Source organism: Quercus robur, chromosome 2 (genome assembly GCF_932294415.1).
Source record: "Quercus robur chromosome 2, dhQueRobu3.1, whole genome shotgun sequence".
NCBI lineage: Eukaryota > Viridiplantae > Streptophyta > Magnoliopsida > Fagales > Fagaceae > Quercus > Quercus robur.
Genome location: NC_065535.1, coordinates 48,495,677 through 48,519,416, shown reverse-complemented (window position 1 = coordinate 48,519,416; position 23,740 = coordinate 48,495,677). Strand labels below are relative to the sequence as shown.

The following is a 23,740-nucleotide window of genomic DNA, read 5'->3' as shown; positions in this document are numbered from 1 at the left end:
ATGGCGCAATATGCAAACAATGAGCCTTTCTCACCCGTACTTCCCCATAAGTTCAAAGTGTCTGAGTTTGAGAAGTGCAATGGTACTTGTAACCTCAAACTTGACCTCCATATGTATTCTGAAAGATAATGCAATATGAAAACAACGACCCTTTGCTCATCCATATGTTCCAAGATATGCATGGCTCTTGAAAATGAAGGTGATCATATGGAAAATTGAGATTTAGAATTTATGAATCAAGAACCAAAAAAAAAAAAAAAAAAAACACACACACACACACACACACACAAATTGAGGGGACAAATGCAATAATTAGGGGGTGTTTGGTATATGTACTTAAAAACATGTGTTTTGTCGTTTGAAAACATGTGTGGAAATACGTGTGGATTGGTATATGCACTTAAAAACATGTGTCTTGTCGTTTAAAAACATGTGTGAAAATACGTGTGGGTGAAAAAAGTGTGTAGAAATATGTGTAATGTTGTTTAAAAACTGAAAATTGTTATTTGAAATGGTGTACCAAACACCCTCTTAGTACTTTGTCCAAAATTTATTGACCCAATAAATATAAGACAAAGAAGGGACAACTGTTAATATGTTCATTAGACAAAGAAGGGGCAACTATTAATATGTTCATCCATATGTTCCAAGATAGCTTGTCTAGTTCAGTGGCAATATGCATAGCTCTTGAAAATGAAGGTGATCATATGGAAAATTGAGACTTAATAAGATAGCTTGTCTAGCTCAATGGCAATATGCATAGCTCTTGAAAATGAAGGTGATCATATGGAAAATTGAGACTTAGAATTTATAAATCAAGAATAAAGAAATCACAAAAATCAAGGGGACAAATACAATATTTAGTACTTTGTCCAATATTTATTGGACTAATAAATATTAGATAAAGAAAGGCCAACTGTTAATACCGTATTTTGTCCGACCTCATTTCATGTGTAAAAATCCCAATTTTACTATTAAAATGCCAAAAATTATATCTTTTCACATTGGGACAATGACAATGTTACTTTAACCTAATTTGTTCCGATTGGATGTAGGATTAGTCAAATTTTTAGTTCAACAGTTAAAATGACCAAATTCACCTTTGTTGACCAAACTTGGGCCTAGTTGACCGATGGTTAAACAAGCTCAAAATTTCACCCCAACTACCAAATTTCTTCATTTATATCAAAATCCATATTTTGAAACATTTTTCTCAAATTTGACTTATCTGATCATTTGATCAAGATAAATTCAAGCTCACATTTTAGAGAACTGAATTCCTTTTAAAATGACTGCTCATGGGCCCAAATCAAATTTAAAACGAGCAAGATATCATGAAAACAATATTTATACACCTATGAAAAATCTTTTTTTTTTTCTTTTAAAAAAAATATGAAAGCAGAAAGATATGAAAATCTTCACAATATTATTGTGGTCATATGTTGCATGAAATATATTTAACATGCCAATAATATGGGTAATGTATTGTGATTTTTTTTCCTATCAACATGGTATTAGATGGTATTAGAGCAAAGAAACCAACTGAATTGTTAAAAACATACAAAATACCAAATTGATGCTTTTGTAAAAAAGTGTTCAATGAAGACCACCGTTGAGGTATTGAAAAAAGAAATCAAATTAGAGTTTGAGCTTCAAACTCAGATCTTGTTAAAATTGGTGGATATGCCTAGGATAAATTAGACACAGTTGGTGGATATGCCTTAGAAACTTTCTACACATTAGGTTTTGGTATTGTCTCTACGTTACAGAATAAGAATTTACAATTGGCTGTAGATTAAAAAAAAAAAAAATTCTCGTTAAACATGAAAGAAAAAAAATATCGTACGGTGATAGAGAAAATTATCACTATTTCATGTTAGCATGCTTTGCCTCATACAACCGATAGAAATACTATTACTGCGTTGCACAAAGTGAATTTTGCTTTAGATGATGAAAAAAGAAAAGAAAAGGGAAAAAAGAAAAAAGAAAAACACATGGTGCAAAGCTCAATATGGATACTAGCTAGTGCTATCGTTGACATTTTAGTCCAATGGTGAATCCATTGTCATTGTAAAACGGACAGGTGATAGCTTGTGCTATAACACTGTAAACCACAACTCAACAAAGCCCTAAATCTTGAAAGTTCCAATAATAATATGGTATCACAAACCTAAGAAATATACAATGAGAGAGAGACTTTTTTTTCTTTTCTTTTTTTCTAGAACAGAAAGAGAGATTCATTTACATTTTGTACAACATCCAACTCATTGTATCAAACGAAGAAAGAAGGAAACAAGGAAGAGACAGACTGTACCACTAAGACAGGTGAAACCAAGAGTCCCAGAAACCAAACCTACGAGCTCAAAGAACTTCCACATATCTTTCTCTCTCTTGAGTTTATAATCATAACCAGCCACATAATTCCATCCATTTTCACATTTACAACACCTCTCCAACCTCTCCTTCATCTTAACCATTTCTATCTTCTCTCTAAGAACATTCAAATTTGAATCTACAATATTTCTTGATCTCCCTGTACCAAACAAATTAAATGAAATAACATCAACGTGGGCTAAATATTACTTGTAAGGAAAAAAAGAAAAGGCAATAATGAAATTTGTGCCAGCTTTTCAAATCACTTTTCAGCAGTGTCCAAAATGAAAAAGATTGGCAAATGAGAGAGTTACCTTCATCACTAAAGCTCTGAGCTCTTGCTTGCACGCCTTGACGAGTATTGTATTTGTGCCTGATAGATGGTTTTATTGAAACACAAAAAGAAGATAGGCACGAAGCCATGTTGCCTTAGATTTTATATGTTTATGTAGTTGAAATTCAATAACATAATGTTCAAACAAAACAATGAAACTCAATGATTTAATTTCTGAATGGTTTTCAATGACAAGGCGTTTATGAGATGAGTTTATTCCTCTTTTAAAGTGCGCAATTAATATTGAGCTTTTTTTTGGATAAATTTTTTTTTTTAATAAAAAATAAGAATGGTCTGCTTCAAGAGCTGGGTCAAGGGCGTTTGAGAGATGGGAAGTATTAACAAAGCCAAAAAAACAAAATTGAAGTAATTAATAGATGAGCGGCAGAGAGAGAAAATGAGATGTATCACTTTCTTGACAATGTAATACACAAGTGCTTCTTTGCTGCCTATTTATCAGATAGAAAAGTCGGCATATTAATGAAGTCAATTAGACTTATTTAAATATATTAGTCATCCAAGTCCAACGTAGAGAACTCTATGACAGCCTATGAATCTATCTTTAAATTATACTTAAATTATAAGTACTACTGCATATAGGGTCAAATTTGAATAAACAAGTTATTAATTTGCTGGCTTTTTGGATCGAGTTACGTATTTGGACTAACTGTACAAGTGGCAATTAGCCATGATATTTATCTTCACGGTTGTTGAATCCAAAATTATATCATATTATATATACTATTAATAACAAAATTCTTCTTCTTTTTCTCTCTAAAAAAAGAAAAAAGAAAAAAAAAAGAAGCAATATTCATTTTTTTGAATTGAATTTTTATGTGGTTCAGAAATACCCTTAAACTTTACACTTAATAGGGACAAAATTTGAGGATAACTTAGTAAAAATATATTTCTAACTCCACTTAAAATGCCTACAAAGTAGGACACTCTCCTACTAATCATGTCTTCAAAACAAAATTATCCAATTTTTTTTTAAAGGGAAATTATGACACTAGACCCACAAAAAAAAAAAAAAAAAAGTCTCATCGCACGCTCAAATTTCATAAATTATTGTTGATCCATATCATATCATATGTAATTATATTATACTAGCCACGTGCTAGTATACTATATGGTAAAAGCTAGGTTTAGAAGCTATGATTGTGCCAAGTGATTGCACTAAATTGCAAAAAGGCTTAGAAATCGTTGTTGCGCCAACTAGTTGCACCAAATTGCAACAATTTTTAAATAAAAACAGCAATTTATTTGTTCTTTATCAATTTCTTTAGAAAAAATAACAATTAGTGCTTTAACAAAACATGCAACCTATAAATTTTAAAAAGAGATTAAATTTAGTTAGTTGGTGCCAAACAACTACAACCTACAGTTGAATCTATCTAAATATAATTATCAACAAAGCCTTAAAAAAATAGGTTGAAAAAAAAATCTGGGATAAATATCAAATTTTTGGATTAAAAAAAAGCTAATAACATTAACAACTTTATTTTTACAGTATAACAGACAATATATATTGTAGGGTTACAATTCGTGGCCCAAGCCCAAAAGGTATGAGGTCTTGGTCCAAGGAGCCCAGAAACAATGAATTTGCAGAGAATGAGCTGTAGAACTAGGTCTTAGCGAATTGGATAGTGTTTAATATTGCACTATACAACAGTTGAACACAAGTGAAACATGTTAGTATCCATAGATCCTCAGTTCAAGGAGATAAGATGAATATATGCTGGTCCTTGTTCGAAGGTTACGGTTGTTTGTACTACTCCTCTCTTCTCTCTCCCTTTTTTCGTCCCCTTTCCTCATGGGGACTCCTTTTCTTATATAGCCTTTTTGAAGCCATCGTGACCTTACACTTGTTGATCATCTGGATCCTTACTTGAATGCTTGTCCCATCGGACACCCCCTTTCAGCCTTCTGTGAGTTGTGGTGGCCAAGGTAACACTGTTCACAGGTCCTCTTCACATTAATGCGGCCAGAAAAGTAGCTGCAATGCATTTAATGTGGCAACAGTAGCCTCTCCTTGGATATTTTCCGTTTCCTTCTTTCCTAGGGGTTTGTGGGACGCATCTCTACTACTAATGTCTGTTGGGGTGGGCCCTTTTGGTAGACAGAGTGCATATTTGAACCATACTCATCACGTCCAAGGAGGCATTCCTCCTCGGACCGTCCTTTAAACGCCCCCTATCCACGAGAGCTGGGTTGGAAATCCTTTTGGCATCCACTTCCTCTCCTTGGACATTGCTAATCGTCTCGGATAGGGCCTAAGGCCCATTACATGATTTTGGGCCTTTGCCCCTACAATAGCCCCTCAAAATTCTGGTTTTTCTCTTTTATCCGAGGAGGAAAAAAGGGAATTTTGATATTTAATGGATAAGTCACCTCAATTCCTTGATTCACGCGTGTGGGAGTACCGTCTCACGTGCTTCATTATTGCTACTAATGTTTCGTAGTCCACGAGGCGCCATTAATTGCACCAGGCGGCTCTATGTCCCCTCGCATCCAACAGTGGGGCGCTTAATCATCGGTAGATATCCCTCTAGACTTTGGGCAGGAGTAATTCCGTTCATTTTTCCTCACTATATAAGGCTCCTGAGGGAGATTACTTTCCCTTTTTTAGAAAAGACATTCAAGCGTTCCAGAGCACTTCAGCATTTTCTCTCGCGAAATACTCTAAGTCCCTGACTTCCATAGCCGTTCCTGTAAGGATTCCCGACGGATCCTTTAAAAGCTTGAGAGACTTAGAACTCGTATTTCCCGTAAGTTTTATTTCTCCATATTCCCTTACTCCCCTTCTTTGTTGTTCTCCTCAGCCTTCTTTCGTTTATAAACCTTTCTCCGTGCCCTTTAGGGTTAATAGGATGGGTAAGTTTAAGAGCCTAGTAGATTCTCCGGCCGGTATGGAAGGCTTTAGGGCGAAGTACCATATCCCGCAAGTAGTGGGCCTAGAGTATTGCTCCTCGGACCAAATCCTAACCTAGAGAGAGACGGGGTAGGTCATCATTCCTATGATCGCTTTCATAGAAGGGGGGATGAAGATTCCCATGGGTAGGATAACTAGGGATTACTTGTGCGGCCATAGGTTGGCCCCCCACCAGTGCGCCGCTAACATGTTCCGGATTCTAAGGTGCGTAGACGCTCTGAATGAACAGATGAACCTCGGCCTCTCTTGGCACGATGTTGTTCACTTGTATGAGTGCCACTACCTTTCCGAGTCGTATTACTTGAAATCCAAGTCCGACGAGATGAGACTGATATCTTGCCTTCCCAAGTCCAATAAAGGCTTGAAGGACGATTATTTGATTGTCTCCGGAGCAAGGCACGATGGTCTTCGCTGCCCAGTTAAGGCGGGAGCACCAGGTGGGACATTTTAGGATTAGGCCCCTCGGCAGGGATCTTAGTCTTTTGAGCTTTCCCTTTACTTGTTTTGGTCTTGGTTTTGGTTGCTTGTTTTCTCGGACTGACGTAACCCTTCCTTTGGATGTTTTGTAGACAAAGTACACACTACCCCGAGGATCAGTCTAGTCAACGTCCAAGCTCTCAACTACCTCTTGAGGTCTGAGAGCTTTGTGAGTGAGGACGGGCAATTGTGGGCCGCTCACCTCATTTTGGACTACGAGCCTCTTTCTCGTGCCTTCGTGGATGTGGGCCAGGCAATAGGGGCTGGGAGCCCCCGATTAGCCCGTATTGACGTTTCTAAACTGGGCTTCTTAGCTCGGAGAGACTTACCACCAGTCCAGCCGCCCACTTATCGCGTTCCCTAGGAGGTAGCCGTTCCAGGGGAGGGAATTGATTCCACGCACTCGTCCCTTGAAGCCGAAATCGATTATTTCCACTTTCACGAAGAGGGCGAGGTATTAACAAGGCTCGTAGAGCTTTCAGATTCCGGCTCGGATCTTGATCGCTTCTCGGCGGCTTACTCTCCGAAACTAGTAGTTGCTCAGATCGACACGAGCCAAGAAATTGAAGAGGAAGGCATGGACCTAAAGCCAAGATTTGGTCTGAGGGGCCTCATGTCCAACAGGAACAAAGGGCAATCCTCCAAGGATGCCCCTAAGGAGCAAGTTCCTGCCAGCCTTCCTCCTCCTCCTCCTCCTCCTTCCACCGACCCCGCACTACAACCCATTCCAAACTTGAGGTGAAAAAGGCCAGTCGAAGAACTGGAGGAAGGGGAGGTCGGCCCTCAAAAGGCCAACCAGCAGAAAAAAGGCAAAGAGCCTAAAGACAAGAGAACGAAGCATTGACAGCCAAGATGAGGCTGCACATAGGAGGGGGCAGTGCACCTGGTCTCCTCGGCTAGAATTGGACGGCGCTTCCATCCCTTGGGATGTGACCCTTTGGGAGTCCCAGCGGGGGCAGACGTCGTATCTCGTAGAGGCCTTGCAGCAGCCTCTTGCCTCGCGACATGGACGGGCTCCGAACTACGAGGCAACCGGACCTCTTCATGTCATTGAAGAAGGATTTCGCTATGGTAAAACGAAGATTCTCCCTTGTTCAGGTTCCTTATTCTATGCTCATCTATTTGTCATTTACGTTTTAATGATTCTTCCATTACTTCTATGCAGGTCACCTAACAAATCTTCGTGGCCGAGGAGTGGGTGAAGAATTCCCGGGAAGAGGTGAACGCTGAGGTTCAGTCTTGCCTTGCCACTAAGAAAGCTGTTGGTGTCCTCAGGCTGGAAAAAGAGAGCCTAAGTGAGAAGATTAAAGAGGCTATTAAGGCCCGGGACAGCGCTGAGGCCGGCCTTAAGACCACAATGAGGCAGGCCGAGGACATGTGCCAGCAGCTTCACCAAACAGAAATAAACCTAGCCACCGAGAAGCAAGCGGTCCTGGATCTTAAGGCGCAAATGCAACAGGCGAAGGAGGCTGCTCGGGTGGCCAGGGAGGTTGCTGAGGTTGCGGTGGTAGCCTCTTATGAGCATGGGGTGAAGGATACCGAGGCCAGGCTGACCAAGGAAGTGGCCGTGGTTTGCAGGGACTACTGCACCGAGTCCTGGGGAGTAGCAATGGACCGGGCGGGGGTTCCTACAGACTCCAAGCTCAGGAGGATCGAGAATATCTTCTTCCCCGAGGATATTCGAGAGAATCCTGATTCAGATCCTCCTGAGAAGCTCCTTTCCGCCCTGACTGCCATTCCTAATCCTGTCGTCCCTAAGGGGAACGGGGCGGATGAAGAGGCACAGCCACCAGCCAAAGACAAGTCATCTGAGGACGCCCTCACAATCAAAGATGTTGTCTCACGGGCCAAGGATGCTGAATCTAAATCCAAAGCCGGAGTTGATCATCCCGAGATTGATGGTGTCGCGAAAAGCCCAACCAAGGATAAAGCCTAGAATTTTAGCGTAGGGTTTTCTTTTGTAATTGTTTTGTTCTGCCTTTCATTTCCTGGGCTTTTGCCAAAGCTTGTAAGATAACTTCTTTTGTGGTTTAATGAATGATATAATTTCTTCTTCTTTGGACTTTATTTTACTGCTTTAACTTTATTGTCGTCATGAATGAATTTGGACTGTCTTGCTAGATTTCTAATGGTAATTCATTATAGCTAAGTATGAGCAAGGGAAAAAGATTCTTCCCCAGTGCTTTGTGCTTTTCTGAGTGATTAATTTCCCCCAAGCTTGTGATCTGAGGAGCCAGGAGGGACTTGGGTTCTATTTAATACTTGGATAAAAATGCGTAGTGATTAATTTCCCCCAAGCCTGTGGTCCGAGGAGCCATGCGGGACTTGGGTTCTGTTTAATACTTGGATAAAAATGTGAAGTGATTAATTTCCCCCAAACTTATGGTCCGAGGAGCCACGCGGGACTTGGGTTCTATTTAATACTTGGGTAAAAATGTGAAGTGATTAATTTCCCCCAAGCCTGTGATCCGAGGAGCCACACAGGACTTGGGTTCTGTTTAATACTTGGGTAAAAATGCGAAGTGATTAATTTCCCCCAAGCCTGTGGTCCGAGGAGCCACGCGGGACTTAAGTTCTGTTTAATACTTGGGTAAAAATGCGAAGTGATTAATTTCCCCCAAGCCTGTGGTCCGAGGAGTTACGTGGGACTTGGGTTCTGTTTAATACTTAGGTAAAAATGCGAAGTGACTAATTTCCCTCAAGCCTGTGGTCCGAGGAGCCACGCGGGACTTAGGTTCTGTTTAATACTTGGATAAAAATGCAAAGTGATTAATTTCCCCCAAACCTGTGGTCCGAGGAGCCACGCGGGACTTGGGTTCTGTTTAATACTTGGGTAAAAATGCGAAGTGATTAATTTCCCCCAAGCCTGTGGTTTGAGGAGCCACGCGGGATGCAAAGTGATAATTTCCCCCAAGCCTATGGTCCAAGGAGTCACGCGGGACTTGGGTTCTGTTTAATACTTGGGTAAAAATGCAAAGTGATTAATTTCCCCCAAGCCTGTGGTCCGAGGAGCCACGCGGGACTTGGGTTCTGTTTAATACTTGGGTAAAAATGCGAAGTGATTAATTTCCCCCAAGCCTGTGGTTCGAAGAGCCACACGGGACTTGGGTTCTGTTTAATACTTGGGTAAAAATGCGAAGTGATTAATTTCCCCCAAGCCTGTGGTTTGAGGAGTCATGCGGGACTTGGGTTCTGTTTAATACTTGGATAAAAATGCGAAGTGATTAATTTCCCCCAAGCCTGTGGTCCGAGGAGCCACGCGGGACTTGGGTTCTGTTTAATACTTGGGTAAAAATGCGAAGTGATTCATTTTCCCCAAGCCTGTGGTCCGAGGAGCCATGCGAGACTTGAGTTTTGTTTAATACTTGGGTAAAAATGCGAAGTGATTAATTTCCCCTAAGCCTGTGGTCCGAGGAGCCATGCGGGACTTGGGTTCTGTTTAATACTTGTATAAAAATGCGAGATAAGTAACACAAAGGCTTTTCACAATAGAAGGGTATATCAAGAGTGGGAACTTTCATTAATAATAGTACATTTTCAGGTTGTTTACATTCCAGGGGCGTGGTACTACACACTCATCCAAATCTTCTAAAAAGTATGCCCTTATGCCGGCCACGGAAGTGATACGATATGGCTCTTCCCAATTTGGTCCGAGTTTTCCCCATGCGGGATTTTTTGCAGAGCCCAGAACTTTTCTTAATACCAAGTCCCCAGATGCTAATAGCCTTAGCTTTACCTTGGCGTCATAACCTTGTTTAAGCTTGTGTTGGTAGTAGGCGAGCTTGACCGTTACCCTTTCCCTTCTTTCCTCGATAAGGTCTAAACTCTTTTCCAGCAGCTCATTGTTGCCATTAGGACAGAATGAGCTGGTTTTCAGTGTCGGAAAGTTTTTTTCTAGCGGAATGACAGCCTCGGCCCCATAGGTCATCAAAAAGGGGGTCTCCCCCGTTGATCTGGGGAGTGTGGTTCGATACGTCCACAGGACATGTGGTAGCTCTTCCACTCATCTTCCCTTCGCGTCGTCTAACCTCTTCTTCAGCCTGTTTACTATGACCTTGTTAATGGCTTCAGCCTGCCCATTCCCCTGGGGGTAAGCCAGTATGGAGTATCTATTCGCAATTTCCAACTCGCTGCAGTACCTTCTGAAAGCCTTATTATCGAACTGAAGACCGTTGTCCGAGATTAGGGTATGAGGGACTCCGAACCTGGTGACAATGTTTCTTCAGACAAATTTCTTGGCATCCACATCTTTGATATTTGCTACTGGTTCGGCCTCGACCCATTTGGTGAAGTAATCAGTGCCGACGAGCAGATATCTATTGTTCCTTGCTGCTTTAGGAAATGGCCTGACGATATCCAAGCCCCACTGAGCAAGTGGCCAAGGGCTGGACAGTGGATTGAGAATCCCCTTCGGTTGATGTATATTTGGGGCAAACCTCTAGCATTGGTCGCACTTCTTCACGTATTCGTGTGCCTCTTTCTGCATGTTTGGCCACCAGTATCCTTAGATTATGACTCTATGGGATAAAGACCTGTCCCTTGTATGGCTTTCGCAAATACCTTCATGCAACTCTTCCAAGATAAGTTTCGTGGCGTTAGGGTGCACGCAAAGCAAGTATGGTCCTGAAAATGAGCGTTTATACAGTTTCTGGTCCTCGGAAAGCCAGAATCGAGATGCCTTTCTTCTAATCTTGTCAGCTTCGCTCTTCTTTTCGGGTAAGGCATCCTCTTTTATAAATAGTACTAAAGGGTCCATCCAGCTAGGCCCCACTCTGACGTCGTGGACATGGATCACCTCCGTCTTCACCACCGAGGGCCTGTGTAGATCTTCCACAAGTATAACCCGAGGTAAACATTAAGCTGAGGAGGTGGCCAGCATGGCCAAAGAATCGGCATTGGTGTTTCCGCTTTTGGATATGTGTAGTAGGCTAAAAGGATCAAAAAATGACCGCAGGCGTTTAGCTTGGTCTAGGTACTCTTGCATTCTTTCATCCCTTGCCTCTAATTCACCATTTACTTGACCCACAATAAGTCTTGAGTCCGAGAACATGTTTACGGACTTCCCGCCCAATTTCTCGACCATGACCATTCCTTCCAGCAGGGCTTCATATTCTGCCTCGTTATTCGTGGTCGAGAAGCCTAGTCTCAGCGATTTTTCAATGGTAATCCCCTCGGGGGAAATCAGTACTAGTCCCACCCCAGAGCCCTTTTGATTTGCTGCGTTATCGATGTACCCTTTCCAACAGGTGGGCCCTTGCAGAGAGATTGCTCCAATCGATTTTTCATCCATGCTTCGCATTCCTCCCTCTTCTTCTGGTGAGGGTTCAGCAAATTCAGCCACCAGATTCGCGAGGATTTGGCCTTTTACACAGACTCACCATTTTCCGCTCTTCTTCTTCACCACGATAGTATTGGCTAGCCACTCAGGGTAGAAAACTTCTTTGATAGCCCCTGCTTTCTTAAGTTTCATCACCTCCTCCTTGATCGCATTAGCGTGCTCTTTCGACGGGTGCTGAGGGGGTTGGTTCTTGGGCGCAACAGATGGAATAACGTTACAGTGGTGGCATATGAAGTCTGGATCGACCCCCGGGGCCTCGTAAGCGTCCTATGCAAACATGTCCACATTTTCCCTGAGAAAATCAGTTAGCATTTCTTTCTCTTGGGGAGGTAGTTCCGAGTCAACTTGAAAGAATCTTTCTGGATCAATGCCCACAAGAACTTTTTCTAAATCCTCACAATTTGCCTCTTCGGCTGATCCCCCACCAATCATGGCCGGGGTTGTTAATTGCTATAAGCCGTTCTCAATAGAGGTTGAGGGCTCGACACTCGGCCGTCGTGAGATGGCGGACACCATGCATTGTTGAGCCATGGCTTGATCTCCTACAACTTCCTTGACCTGATCCTCTGATGGGTACTTCACCTTTTAGTGCAAGGTAGAGCAAACAGCCCCTAGGGCATGAAGCCAAGGTCTAGCTACAATCGCTGTGTAGGGCGAATATGCGTCCACCACTATGAAGTCCACCTCCACTATATTCGAGCCTGTTTGTATGGGCAGTCTAATATGACCTTTCAGAGTTACGGTTTTCCCTTCGAAGCTTACCAAAGGGGATTCGTACGCCATCAAGTCTTCGGGTTTCAAATTCAGCCCCTTGCATAGGCCGGGGTACATCACTTCCACAGCACTGCCCTAATCGACTAACACTCTCTTCACATCATATCCCCCAATCCTGAGCGTGACGACTAGAGCATCATCGTGGGGTTGGATAGTTTCGACCTTATCCTTATCCAAGAATCCCAGCATAGGTGAGGCCATCCTCTTAGCCTTCTTAGACTCTCGGTTGTCAACCTCAGCGGGAAGTCGGGCTACCAACATTACTCTGGAAGGATGAGAACCGGTCCTTCCTAGAGCGGCGAGAATGACATTTATCGTGCCTATAGGCGGTCTCAAGGTGTCCCGCCGTGTCTTAACATTCGTCTGTTCTTGTTGGCCACTGGAATGATGCAGGAGGTGATTTAATTTTCCCTCTCGGACCAACTGGTCCAAGTGGTTTTTCAGGTTTCTGCAGTCTTCGGTGGTGTGCCTCGGTTTTTGGTGGTACTGACAGTATAGGTTCTGATTGCGTTTTGTGGGGTTGCCTGCCATCCTATTTGGCCATTTGAAGAATGTTTCGTTCCTGATTTTCTCCAAAATCTGATGTAATGGATCCCGGAACACAGCGTGGACTGTCTACGCACCGGCGGATCCAGGTTGCTTCGTGTAGTCTCTTCTCGGTCGGTTGTTGTTGCTAAATCGGTTCGACCTGAAGTCCCTCCTCTCCTGAGGGACAATCTTCGCTTTACCCTTACCCACCTATTGGTCCTCTTTGACTCTCTTGTACTTGTCGATTCGGTCCATGAACTGGTGCAGGCTGGTGACTGGTTTCCCCGTCAGGGATTTCCTTAAACCGTGCTCGATCAACAGGCCTCTCTTGAAGGTACTGATGGCAGCGTCATCATAATTGCCCTTTATCTCATTATACATCTCCCAATACCTATCCGAGTAGGCCTTTAGGGTCTCCCTGTCTCGCATGAATAAGGACAGAAGGGAATCCAAGGGTCGAGGAACCCTACTGCTCGTGATGAAGTGAGATCCAAAGGCCTGGGTTAGCTGCTTAAAGGAATTTATGGAGGCCGGTGTCCGGGCTGGAGGAGGGATGCCTTCGCTGCGCTCGATGCAACTTCCTCTTCAGGTCATCAATTTCTTGCTGTAGAGCTCTGTTATCGTCCCGCTTTTAGGATGCATGACCTTTCCCCTTTGAATGGCTTCTGCTCGTATGGGATGTATGTACACTACCCTCTCGTCGCTTGTCTTGATCTCTTTCCCGTTCGAGGTTAAGAAAGTTATCCTGCCATTAGGTGTCTGCGAGCTCTATTCGGCGCGGACCTGATCCTTCCATATTTAACCATTTCACTTGCTGAGACACAAGTTCTTTCCACAGACGGCACCAATTGTAGGGTCACAATTCGTGGCCCAAGCCCAAAAGGTATAAGGTCTTGGTCCAAGGAGCCCAGAAACAATGAATTTGTAGAGAATGGGTTGTAGAACTAGGTCTTAGCGAATTGGACAGTGGTTAATATTGGGCTATATAATAGTTGAACACAAGTAAAACACGTTAGTATCCATAGATCCTCAGTCCGAGGAGATAAGATGAATATATGTCGGTCCCTGTTCGAAAGTTATGGTTGTTTGTACTGCTCCTCTCTTCTCTCCCCCTTTTTCCATCCCCTTTCCTCATGGGGACTCCATTTCTTATATAGCCTTCTTGAAGCCATCGTGGCCTTACATTTGTTGATCATCTGGATCCTTACTTGAGTGCTTGTCCCATCGGACACCCCCTTTTAGTCTTCTGTGAGTTGTGGTGGCCAAGGCAGCACTGTCCATAGGTCCTCTCCACATTAATGCGGCCAGAAAAGTAGCTGTAATGTATTTAATGCGGCAGCAACAGCCTCTCCTTAGATATCTTCCGTTTCCTTCTTTCCTACGGGTCTGTGGGACACATCTCTATTGCTAATGTCTGTTGGGGTGGGTCCTTCTGGTAGACAGAGTGCATATTTGAGCCATACTCATCACGTTCGAGGAGGCATTCCTCCTTAGTCTGTCCTTCAAACGCCCCCTATCCACGAGAGCTGGGTTGGAAATCCTTTTGGCATCCACTTCCTCTCCTCAGACATTGCTAATCGTCTTGGATGGGGCCCAAGGCCCATTACATGATTTTGGGCCTTTGCCCTTACATATATATATATATATATATATATATATGTAATTAACCTTAACAACTTGATTTTTATGGTATTTGATTTTAAATAAATTCCTTCTTCTTTTTGTTTATATCAACTTCTTCAAAACTTTTTTTTTTTTTTTTAAATAGAAATAGCTTCTTATCAACTTCTTTGTTTTTTGTTTGTTGAATTTTACGGTGGTTGAAATTTTGTTTGTTGGATAGATATAGGAATGATTATGGGTAACGGTTTTATTATACTACGACTCTCATCTTTAGATTTTTTGGTCACTATAAATAATAAGGTGAGATTCATGACTTCTTTTTGTTTATTTATTATTATTATTAATATTTTGAATGTCCAAGTATCTATCATTTCTTAGGGTTATTTGTTTTTTTTTTTCCTCTCAAATTCAGTCCCTCGTCACTTCAAAAAATAAATTCCCTCCTTTTTTATTCTTATTATTCATTTTGTTTTTTTATTATTTTTCCAAGGAGTTCATGGGGCATACACAATCCCTGGGTTTCGAATCACTCGATCAAACAATTATTACGAATTTTTTTTTTGATTTATTTATTTATTTAAGAATTATTAAATTTGTATTCTCATATTTTCTTTCCTATTATTAGATTTAATTAATTTTCTTTTGTAGTAAAATTTTTGTGTTACTATTTCTTATTTCTATTTTTGTTGTTAGAAATATGATTATATGTGTGTGGAAGAGATCTAACCAATTCATACCAGATCGTTCATCAAGACAATTAGTTAGTTTATTATAACCCACACTATGAGCAGGTCATTTTTTTTAATAAAGCAAATGCTTCCTTCTTATTGGTAAGAATTTGGTGCTATTTACTAACTGTAATTAATTTTTGTATTGGTTTTTACAAATATCAATATTCATACAACCTATATAGTAGCATCTACAAGACATTTGAATAATATTCATACAGAAAAAAAAAAAAACTAAAAGATAGCATATTATGAATATTAATAACATTTTCCTTCACAAGATCACTATAACCAAGTGTACATTACACCAGCCAAGGCACATGAGAGTGCTGACGTGGCTGGATCCGAACCTTACACATGGTGCAACTGTGAGCAAAGGAAAGGGAATGCTAGCTAAAGGAGAGGATCTTTGGTCCGTGCCAACGGCGTGACCATCTTGGGGAAAAGTGAGATTTTCACTTGACATGGACAACCAGCACTTGTGCAAAAGGGAGATAGCGACCCCCTATGGTCAAATGCTATAGAACACCCCTTATTGGCTGAGCTCATGCTGGACCACTATCAAAGACACGTGTATCACTCCTAGCATCTCTGATGTCCCTTTCCTTGTCCAAGGTTTTCCCCCCACGTAGTAGCAAAGCCGCCCTCAGTTCCATTACCCTGACATTGGCGTGTTGTCTGTATTGGGATTCAAATGGAGGAATCATGGTTTAACACCTGTCCTTATGTACCTAGCAACATTTCTCATACTATAAGAGGAACATGTTGCAAAACCATTAGGGCAAGAACCTAGGGAGAAACAAAGAGAAAAAGGCCAAAAAGTTTGAGTAGGAAAGTGAGGTAGAGAAGAAAGGCATTCTTGAGGAAAGAACATCACCATTGTAAAAAAAGTCCTTCATTTTTACATAATAGAAAGCTCAAGAGAGTGAGGGACATTCCCCCTTACTCCCATGGTTTTTAATCCCTTTCAAAGGGTTTTCCACATACTTCCCATGCCTTCTTTACTTTCCATGTTATTCTTTCTATTTCTCTAGACTTTAAAGTGTTAAAGCTTTCATTTTTAGTGTTCTTAGGCTTTTTCACTTAAATGTACATTTAGATCTATTGCCCATCCTCTTATATCTTTTGATAGTCTAACTTGCACATACATTTTTGGCGACTTCACTAGGGATCGAACCCAGAATCTCTAGTTATTTTCCCTTTTAGTTTTATTCCATTTGTTTCCTTTTCACTCCTATATTTGTTCATCTTTCTCCTCGGCCATCCAATGCCTCCAAGAAAGAAAAATGTAGGTGCTCAGGCTAGTTCAGGTGAAAACTAGCAAGCAGAGGCAAGCATAGATCATGTTTCCATGCACACTGAGGGTATAGAAATCATCTAAAAAGATTAGACAGCCCAATAACAGGGACCTTGTGGCAACCATTGAGGACCCCCAACATTCTCAGGCCACCGTGTGGGCAGAGTTCCAGTCCTTATTCCAAACGATAGCTACCCCCCAAACCTTACAAGGAGGATAAGGACCTCAGGGATAGACCAAAAGGTCAAATCTTGTCCCACCCCAAAACCAAGATCCACCTCTCAACCAAAAGGCACCTCTATAGCCCGAGAGACCCCAAGCATCTCCCTACTTTACTAGGGAGGATATTGTAGCTATCTTGCTCGAGGATAGAAAGGTAGAGATTTCTCCTTACATTGACACAAGGCCTCCTTACCCAGAAGAGATGGCTAGGAAACCCTATCCTAGCAACTACACTTCTCCTATCTTCCCTAAGTATGACAGTATGATTAGAAATGCTAAGGAGTGTATAAGGAGGTATGTGAATGCCTTGACAGCTTACTCCCATGATCATAAGTTGAGACTCAAGGAGTTCTCCAAATCCCTAGAAGGCCAAGCCTTCACTTGGTACACCAACCTTTTGCCAGGGTCGGTTTTGAGTTGGAATGACATGGTTACCCAGTTCATGAAGAAGTTCTTTGCTTTGGATGAAAAACTCACTCTGTCAGATTTGGAGCAGGAAAGGCAAAGGGTATCTAAGGGGTTACTGGACTGCATCCGTAGGTTCAGAGATCTCTCCTTAATATGCTATGATCCTATAGAAAAGGAAAGGTTGGTGAATATTTGCATTGTTGGCATGTTGTATGAGTACCGCCCCTACTTGTAAAACCTACAGATCTCAAGTTTCATAAGGTTGGTGGAAGCATTTAGGAGAACAAACATGTCAGTGAGGAAACCTTCCAAGGGCTTGACTTCACAAATCACAAGTGCTCCCAGACAACCTTTGAAGTAGGAGAGCAAAAAGGTGGAGATAGCTATGGTAGAAGAGCTAAAGAAAGCCACTAAAGGTAAAAAGAGATAGAGAAATGGTATTCCTCCCCCTTTTTCTATCTCAGCGGAAGAGTTATATGGCATCTTAGAAGCTTGGGTGAAGGATGGCATGGTGGTGTTGCCTGTGTGCAAATGTGAGCCAACATAGGAGGAAAAGTGAGGTGCGCTTTACAATAGGTATCACAGAAGAAGTGACCACCACACCATGGACTATTATGCTCTAAGAAACATATTCCATGAAAATGTGGCCAAGGGTGACTTGGTCATCAAGAATGGGAAGCGTACAAACCAAAGGATGCATAGACCTAAGGTAGCTATAACCTTTTCCATGGGTTGTGAGGACCTTATGGAAGAAGAGGCTACGAGTGCAGCTAGCAGTAGAACTGCATCTGCGCCATTGCGAGATGAAGAGATGAAGTTAAGGATCCAGCAAGATGATAAAGTTCATACATTTCTCAAAGGAATAGGCCTCAAGCCATTGGCTAAAAGGGAGGTAGCTCAGGCCTTGACTTGAGTGGTGGAAACAAGCCAGGGAACAGTTGCTTTCAAGGGAAGCTTATTGTAGCTGGCATATCAAGAGACTAGGAAATCAGTGACCTTCTTTGCCAAGGACGAGCTGTGGATGGTGAGAGGCCCTTGTACATCACTGCTTTCCTAGGAGCTTCTTAAATCAAGAGGGCCTTAGTAGATACTAGTGCCTCCACCAACATCTTGCCCCTCCCGAAATTGGATGCCTTGGGCATTCCACGAGAAAGGATCATTTGAGAGCCACTACAAGTGTTAGGGATAGGAGCATTGCAGTAGTGTACTCTGGGGCATGTATCTTTGGACTTAAGGGTAACACCTATTAGGGCACAAACTCTCATGTATGTGATGGATGGTGATACTTCATATCACATTATCTTAGACCGCCCTTGGCTTAAAGCACACAAGATCCTGGCTTCCACATATCACCAATGCATAAAGGCAGTTTGGAGAGGCAGGCTTGTGACCATTGAGGTCACCAGAATCCCTTATGATAGGGTAGAGCTCCACTATGTAGAAGCAGCTTTGTATCAAGAGTTCATACCTAAGGGAGAGAACAAGATCCTTTCAATGCCACTGTTCTAGAAAGGAAGGAAGAAGGTGATGGAGAGGTTGCAGAGCCTAAGAGACCTCCTAAGATAAGAAGGATCACCAAGCCTAATGGCAAGGTGGTTTATGAGTTCTAACGGTTAAAGGAAGGAGGTCAAGAGAATGGCAAGCCTAACTCCTTTAGCCTTACTCGACAGCTAGGAGGGGAGCACATAGTTAAAGAACCTGTGAAGGAAGCCCCTGAATGCATGAATGATGTTGTGAAGAACGTTCAAGAAGAGCTCGTTGAGGTCAATCTCAATGAGGAAGGAAATTAAAAAATGGTTAAGATAAGTAAAGGTTTGCCGGAAGGAAAAAAGAGAAAGTTAGTAGCTTTGTTGAAGGTTCGCTTGGGAATATGAAGAGATGCCAAGGTTAGATCCAAAGCTAGTCACATTTAGCTAAATGTTGACCCTAAAGCCAAGCCTGTGAAGCAGCCAGTAAAGAAATATTGTTTAATTTTTGAAAAAAAGATAAAAGCTGAGGTAAGCAAGCTTTTGAAGGTAGGGTTCATAGAAAAGACCAAATGTCTAGAATTGTTAGCCAACATAGTCCTTGTGAAGAAGAAAGGTAGATAGGTAAGGATTTGTGTAGATTTCAGAGATCTTAACAAGGCTTGTCCTAAAGATGAGTTCCCACTACCCAATGTCAACATTCTGGTAGACACAGCTGTTGGTCACGAGCGTTTTTCTTTCATGAATGGCTACATTAGTTACAACCAGATCATCATGGAGCCAGCAAATGCCCAAATAACCGCCTTTAGGACACTTTTTGGGAATTACTATTACAAGATGATGCTTTTCAGATTGAAGAATGCTAGTGATACTAATCAGAGAACCATGACTTCGATCTTTGGTGATATGTTGCACAAGCAGGTGGTAGACCATGTTGATGACCTCGTAGTAAAAGCAAAGAACCTGGTTGAACACTTGTTACATTTTAGGCAAGTTTTTGAGAGGTGTAGGGAGTACAACCTAAGAATGAACCCTTCCATGTGCGCCTTTGGGGTATCCTCGAGGAAGTTCTTAGGGTTCCTTGTCCATCAAATGGGGATTGATTTGGATCCCACTAAAGCTAAGGCAATAGCTGCACTTAACTTGCCAGCAACTTTGAAAGAATTAAGAAGTTTTGTAGGAAAAGTTTCCTACTTGAGAAGGTTTATCCTAGGATTGGCTGAGATATTGAAACCTTTGGCCAAGCAAACCAAGAAAGGAGTAGCCTTTGTATGGTGTGATCAATGTGAGAAGGCATTCAAGAAGATACAAGCAATTCTAGCGAATCCTCATACCATGGTCGCTCCATCACCTAGTAAGCCTCTCCTATTGTATATAGCCAATACGGAGCAATCACTGAGGGCTTTATTAGCTCAGAAGCAGGGAGGTGTGGAGAAGCCAATATATTACAAGGGACCAGAGCTGAGGTACTCTACGGCTAAAAAGGTATGTCTATCCTTGGCATTTGCTGTGTCGAAATTTAATCATTACTTTCTAGGGAATTGTATATAGTTGTGACCAAGAGTAATCCTATGAAATAGCTCCTAACCCACCCTCAATTTTCGAGGAGAATGGCTCAATAGGCCATCCTGACATCGTGCCATGATATCGAGTGCATAAGACCATCCACCATTAAGGGGCAAGCAGTGGTCGACTTGCTAGCCAACTTCCCAAGGACAAGTGATTTCTCACTTCCCTAACAGGAAGTCTTGGTGATAGAGGAGAAAGAATAGAATATGCATTTCGATGGCTCATCTACACCTCAGGGAGGGGAATAGGAGTAGTGTTGACAAGGGAAGAACACACGTTTACCTATAAGCTGCGTTTCCCCTGTTCAAACAACAAAGTAGAATATAAAGCCTTAGCAGTGGGACTAAAGGCTACCAAGAGACTTGGCATAAGAATGTTAAAAGTATTTGGGGATTCTGAGTTAGTCATTAAGCAGATTAAGGGAACTTATGGGGTGAAGAATCCTAGCTTGGCCGTTTACAAGGCCACAGCCCAGGAACTTATGAAACACTTCACCTCCATAAAAATGCAAATCTATATTAAAGAAAAAGAAGATGACACTTGTTCTCATTCTACTTAATCACTTTGCATGGTGAGGTACAAGAAGAAGATTGGCAGGATCTGTGCCTAAGATACCTTTTAGATGGTGTACTACCTACTGATCGATTAAAAAGGGAGAAGCTAAAGAATTATGCTACAGGATTTAAGATTGTGGATGGGAAGTTGTTCAAAAGAAGCTTCTAAGGGAAATGGTTGGTGTGCATTTCCAGCAAAGAGTTAAAGGGCACTCTTTCGGATTTCCCGAGTGAGAGCCAGTAGGACACCCTGGTGGCAGAAAGCTATGGCAAATGGCTTTGCACCTGGGATATCACTAGCCCACCATGTAAAGAGATGCCCAGGATTTCACCAAGAAGTGTTAGAATGTCAAAGGCGAGGAGATGAGATACATACTAGCCACCAAAGCCTCCACCCAACTATGGCTCCATACCCTTTCCATAGTTGGGGACTGGACTTTATAGGTCCCATAAACCCCCCTTCTGAATGTTGCATTTGGATGTTGGTAGCCACTGAGCTGTTTACCAAGTGGGTGGAAGCTTTGGCCATGAAGAAAGCAGGGCAACCTGGTAGCAGAAAGCTATGGCAAATGGCTTTGCACCAAGGATGCTACTAGCCCACCATGTAAAGAGATGCCCAGGATTTTGCCAAGAAGTGTCAAGAATGTCAAAGGCGAGGAGATAAGATACATACCATCCACCAAAGCCTCCACCCAACTACGGCTCCATACCCTTTCCACAGTTGGGGACTGGACTTTATAAGTCCCATAAACCCCCCTTCTGAATGATGCGTTTGGATATTGGTAGCCACTGAGCTATTTACCAAGTGGATGGAAGCTATGGCCATAAAGAAAGTAACAGGTAACTCAGTGGTTGATTTTCTGAGGAAAAATATACTATGTCGTTTTGAGGTACCAAGCAGATTCATTTTTGATAATGACACACCATTCTTGAACAAGGATGTGCACCGTTTAACAGAATGGCACTCCATAACTCACATGATATCGACACCATATTACCCCAAAAGAAATGGCCAGGCTGAGGCCTCCAACAAAAGACTACTAAAGATATTGGAAAAAATAACTAAGGAAAATGAAAAATGATGGAGAAAGGAACTTCCTACAGCTCTGTGGGCTCATAGAACAACCAAATCACAAGCAACAGGAGCCTCACCCTTTTCCCTGGTCTATGGCATAATGGCTGTCATCCCAATAGATTTAGTAAGGCCAGCAATGAAGCTAGTAGAGATAGCAAGAATACCCAAAGAAGACATCTTGGAGATTGTTGAAGAAAAGCGTAACAACACTGCCTCTCATAATCGCCTTTATCAGGCAAGTATAAAGGCGAAGCATGAAGGCCAAGTTAAAGAAATAATGTTTCAAGTGGGAGAACTTGCTTGGAAAACAGCCCTTCATGTACGAGGTGTGACTGGAGTTGTCAGACACAAGTTTTCACAAAAATGGGAGGGACCTTACATTATGGAAGAAACACACTAGACTGGACACTATTCGTTGAAAGATGAAGTAGGTACAAAGGCGTATATCCCCATTAGCGGAGCTTACCTTAAGAAATACTATACTTCATTTTGTAACCTGATGCTTTTCTATTCTACGATGTTTATAATACTAAATAAGACCCTTTCCATTCAGTTATTTCATATTTTACTGTTCATGATATGCATGCAAAGTTCAATATCCTAATTGAATAAAAACTTAATAGAGTTTATAAACAAGTGGGTCTCTCACGACCATAAAATATTACAAACTTGAAAATTAAACAATGTCTGTAAAAGTACTGATATTTTCAAGAGAAAAATCTAGATGGCTTAGAGTACCTAACTCGCCTTCAAAATTTTCAATTTCTTTATCCAAAGAACTTTTTTATGCTATGACACCTTCCACTGAGTCTGAAGGGCAAAACTAGCTTCTTATGCAGATGACAAGTCCTCTTGAAGCTTGACAATGGATCCTTAGAGCTGGGTGATTAAAGTGATGCACGCCTCTATGGTTGACTTTGTTTTCTTTGCTTTGCTGATACAAGAGATTCTTTTATCTCTCAATTGTTAAAGCGAGGACAAAGAGGCATGAACAGAGGGTCTTGCCTTCTTTAGGTCTCTCAATGCGATGACATGGCTCTTCAGTCACTCGTCATTGAAAACCATGCCCTCAACATCACCTAGTGCAAAAAGGAGTTCATTGAAGGAAAGAGTCAGACTATCCTTTTTACCTTTAGACTGTAGTTGGGATATGACAAACCCAATTCACCCCAACATAAAGCCCCTAAGAGACAATGTGCACTTGTCAGTATCCCCCATTATCTCAGGATAATTTGAAAGTAGTTTGGAACACACTGCTTTCAAAGAGGAAGAAAGCAATGAGAGTAGCGGATTGGGGTCTGCCTTGGTGCTTTCACTTTCTTGATCTTTGGAAGTAACTTCTATAAAACCTTCCCTCTCTTGGGGATTTTCGATACACACCCAATTAGAATCCCCCCTTTCAGCATCAGACTTTATCCTCCTCAGAAACCACTTCCTATACAGAAGCATCTTGTAACAAAGCAGTGGCTTTCACTTTGGTTTGAATCTAAGGAACAATTTCTTTAACCTGTCAAAGGTCAAAAGAGAGAAACATTACAAAGGAAGGTTACATACGCTATTGATCAAGAAAAACATTATAAAGAAACAAGATAAGGAAGGAAGGTACATACTCTTGGTTTCTTCACAGCAAGGACCTTAACGTTCTTCCCCTTCCTTTTAATGGCTGAAGGTTTGGCTTTGGCAGAGAGTTTTAGAGTCAAATCACCTTGAAAGATAGGTGGAATGTCCACACATTAGGACCCACTCTCTCCAAAGTTCTTGACACACTCCCTAATACCATACCACCACGCTTTAAACCTGGGTAAAGGTAATCCAACGCTGGATGGGGAGGTAAAGGGGACTTCAGAACTAGACACCAACACCTTAATAAGATTCCCACTTTTAAAAGGCCATGATGCCACTATAGCAAGTAAGGCTAGAGTGGAGAAATGCCCCAGTACGCCTTAGTCAAAACCAAATTGGCGGGCAAATCTCTGAGGATTGTAAGCTTGGGTTTCAAAGTCATCATGAAAACATGCCTGAAGGTGGGAGGTAAAGGCACA

General features: G+C 41.9%; 3 protein-coding genes across 3 annotated transcripts; all 3 read right to left on the bottom strand.

Moving 5' to 3' along the window:
• Nucleotides 1–2,123: 2,123 nt before the first annotated feature.
• Nucleotides 2,124–3,044, bottom strand: LOC126706591 (uncharacterized). The gene is made up of 2 exons (XM_050406131.1): nucleotides 2,688–3,044; nucleotides 2,124–2,533 (listed from the first exon to the last, which is right to left on the bottom strand). The coding sequence occupies exons 1-2, from the start codon at nucleotides 2,794–2,796 to the stop codon at nucleotides 2,265–2,267; spliced, it is 378 nt and encodes a 125-aa protein (XP_050262088.1). The 5' UTR covers nucleotides 2,797–3,044; the 3' UTR covers nucleotides 2,124–2,264.
• A 7,927-nt stretch (nucleotides 3,045–10,971) lies between these two features.
• Nucleotides 10,972–11,406, bottom strand: LOC126699779 (uncharacterized). The gene has a single exon (XM_050397752.1). The coding sequence runs from the start codon at nucleotides 11,404–11,406 to the stop codon at nucleotides 10,972–10,974; it is 435 nt and encodes a 144-aa protein (XP_050253709.1).
• An 897-nt stretch (nucleotides 11,407–12,303) lies between these two features.
• On the bottom strand, nucleotides 12,304–12,759 carry LOC126699770 (uncharacterized). Its single transcript, XM_050397741.1, has one exon. It carries the CDS (start codon nucleotides 12,757–12,759, stop codon nucleotides 12,304–12,306), a length of 456 nt encoding a protein of 151 aa, XP_050253698.1.
• Nucleotides 12,760–23,740: the final 10,981 nt, after the last annotated feature.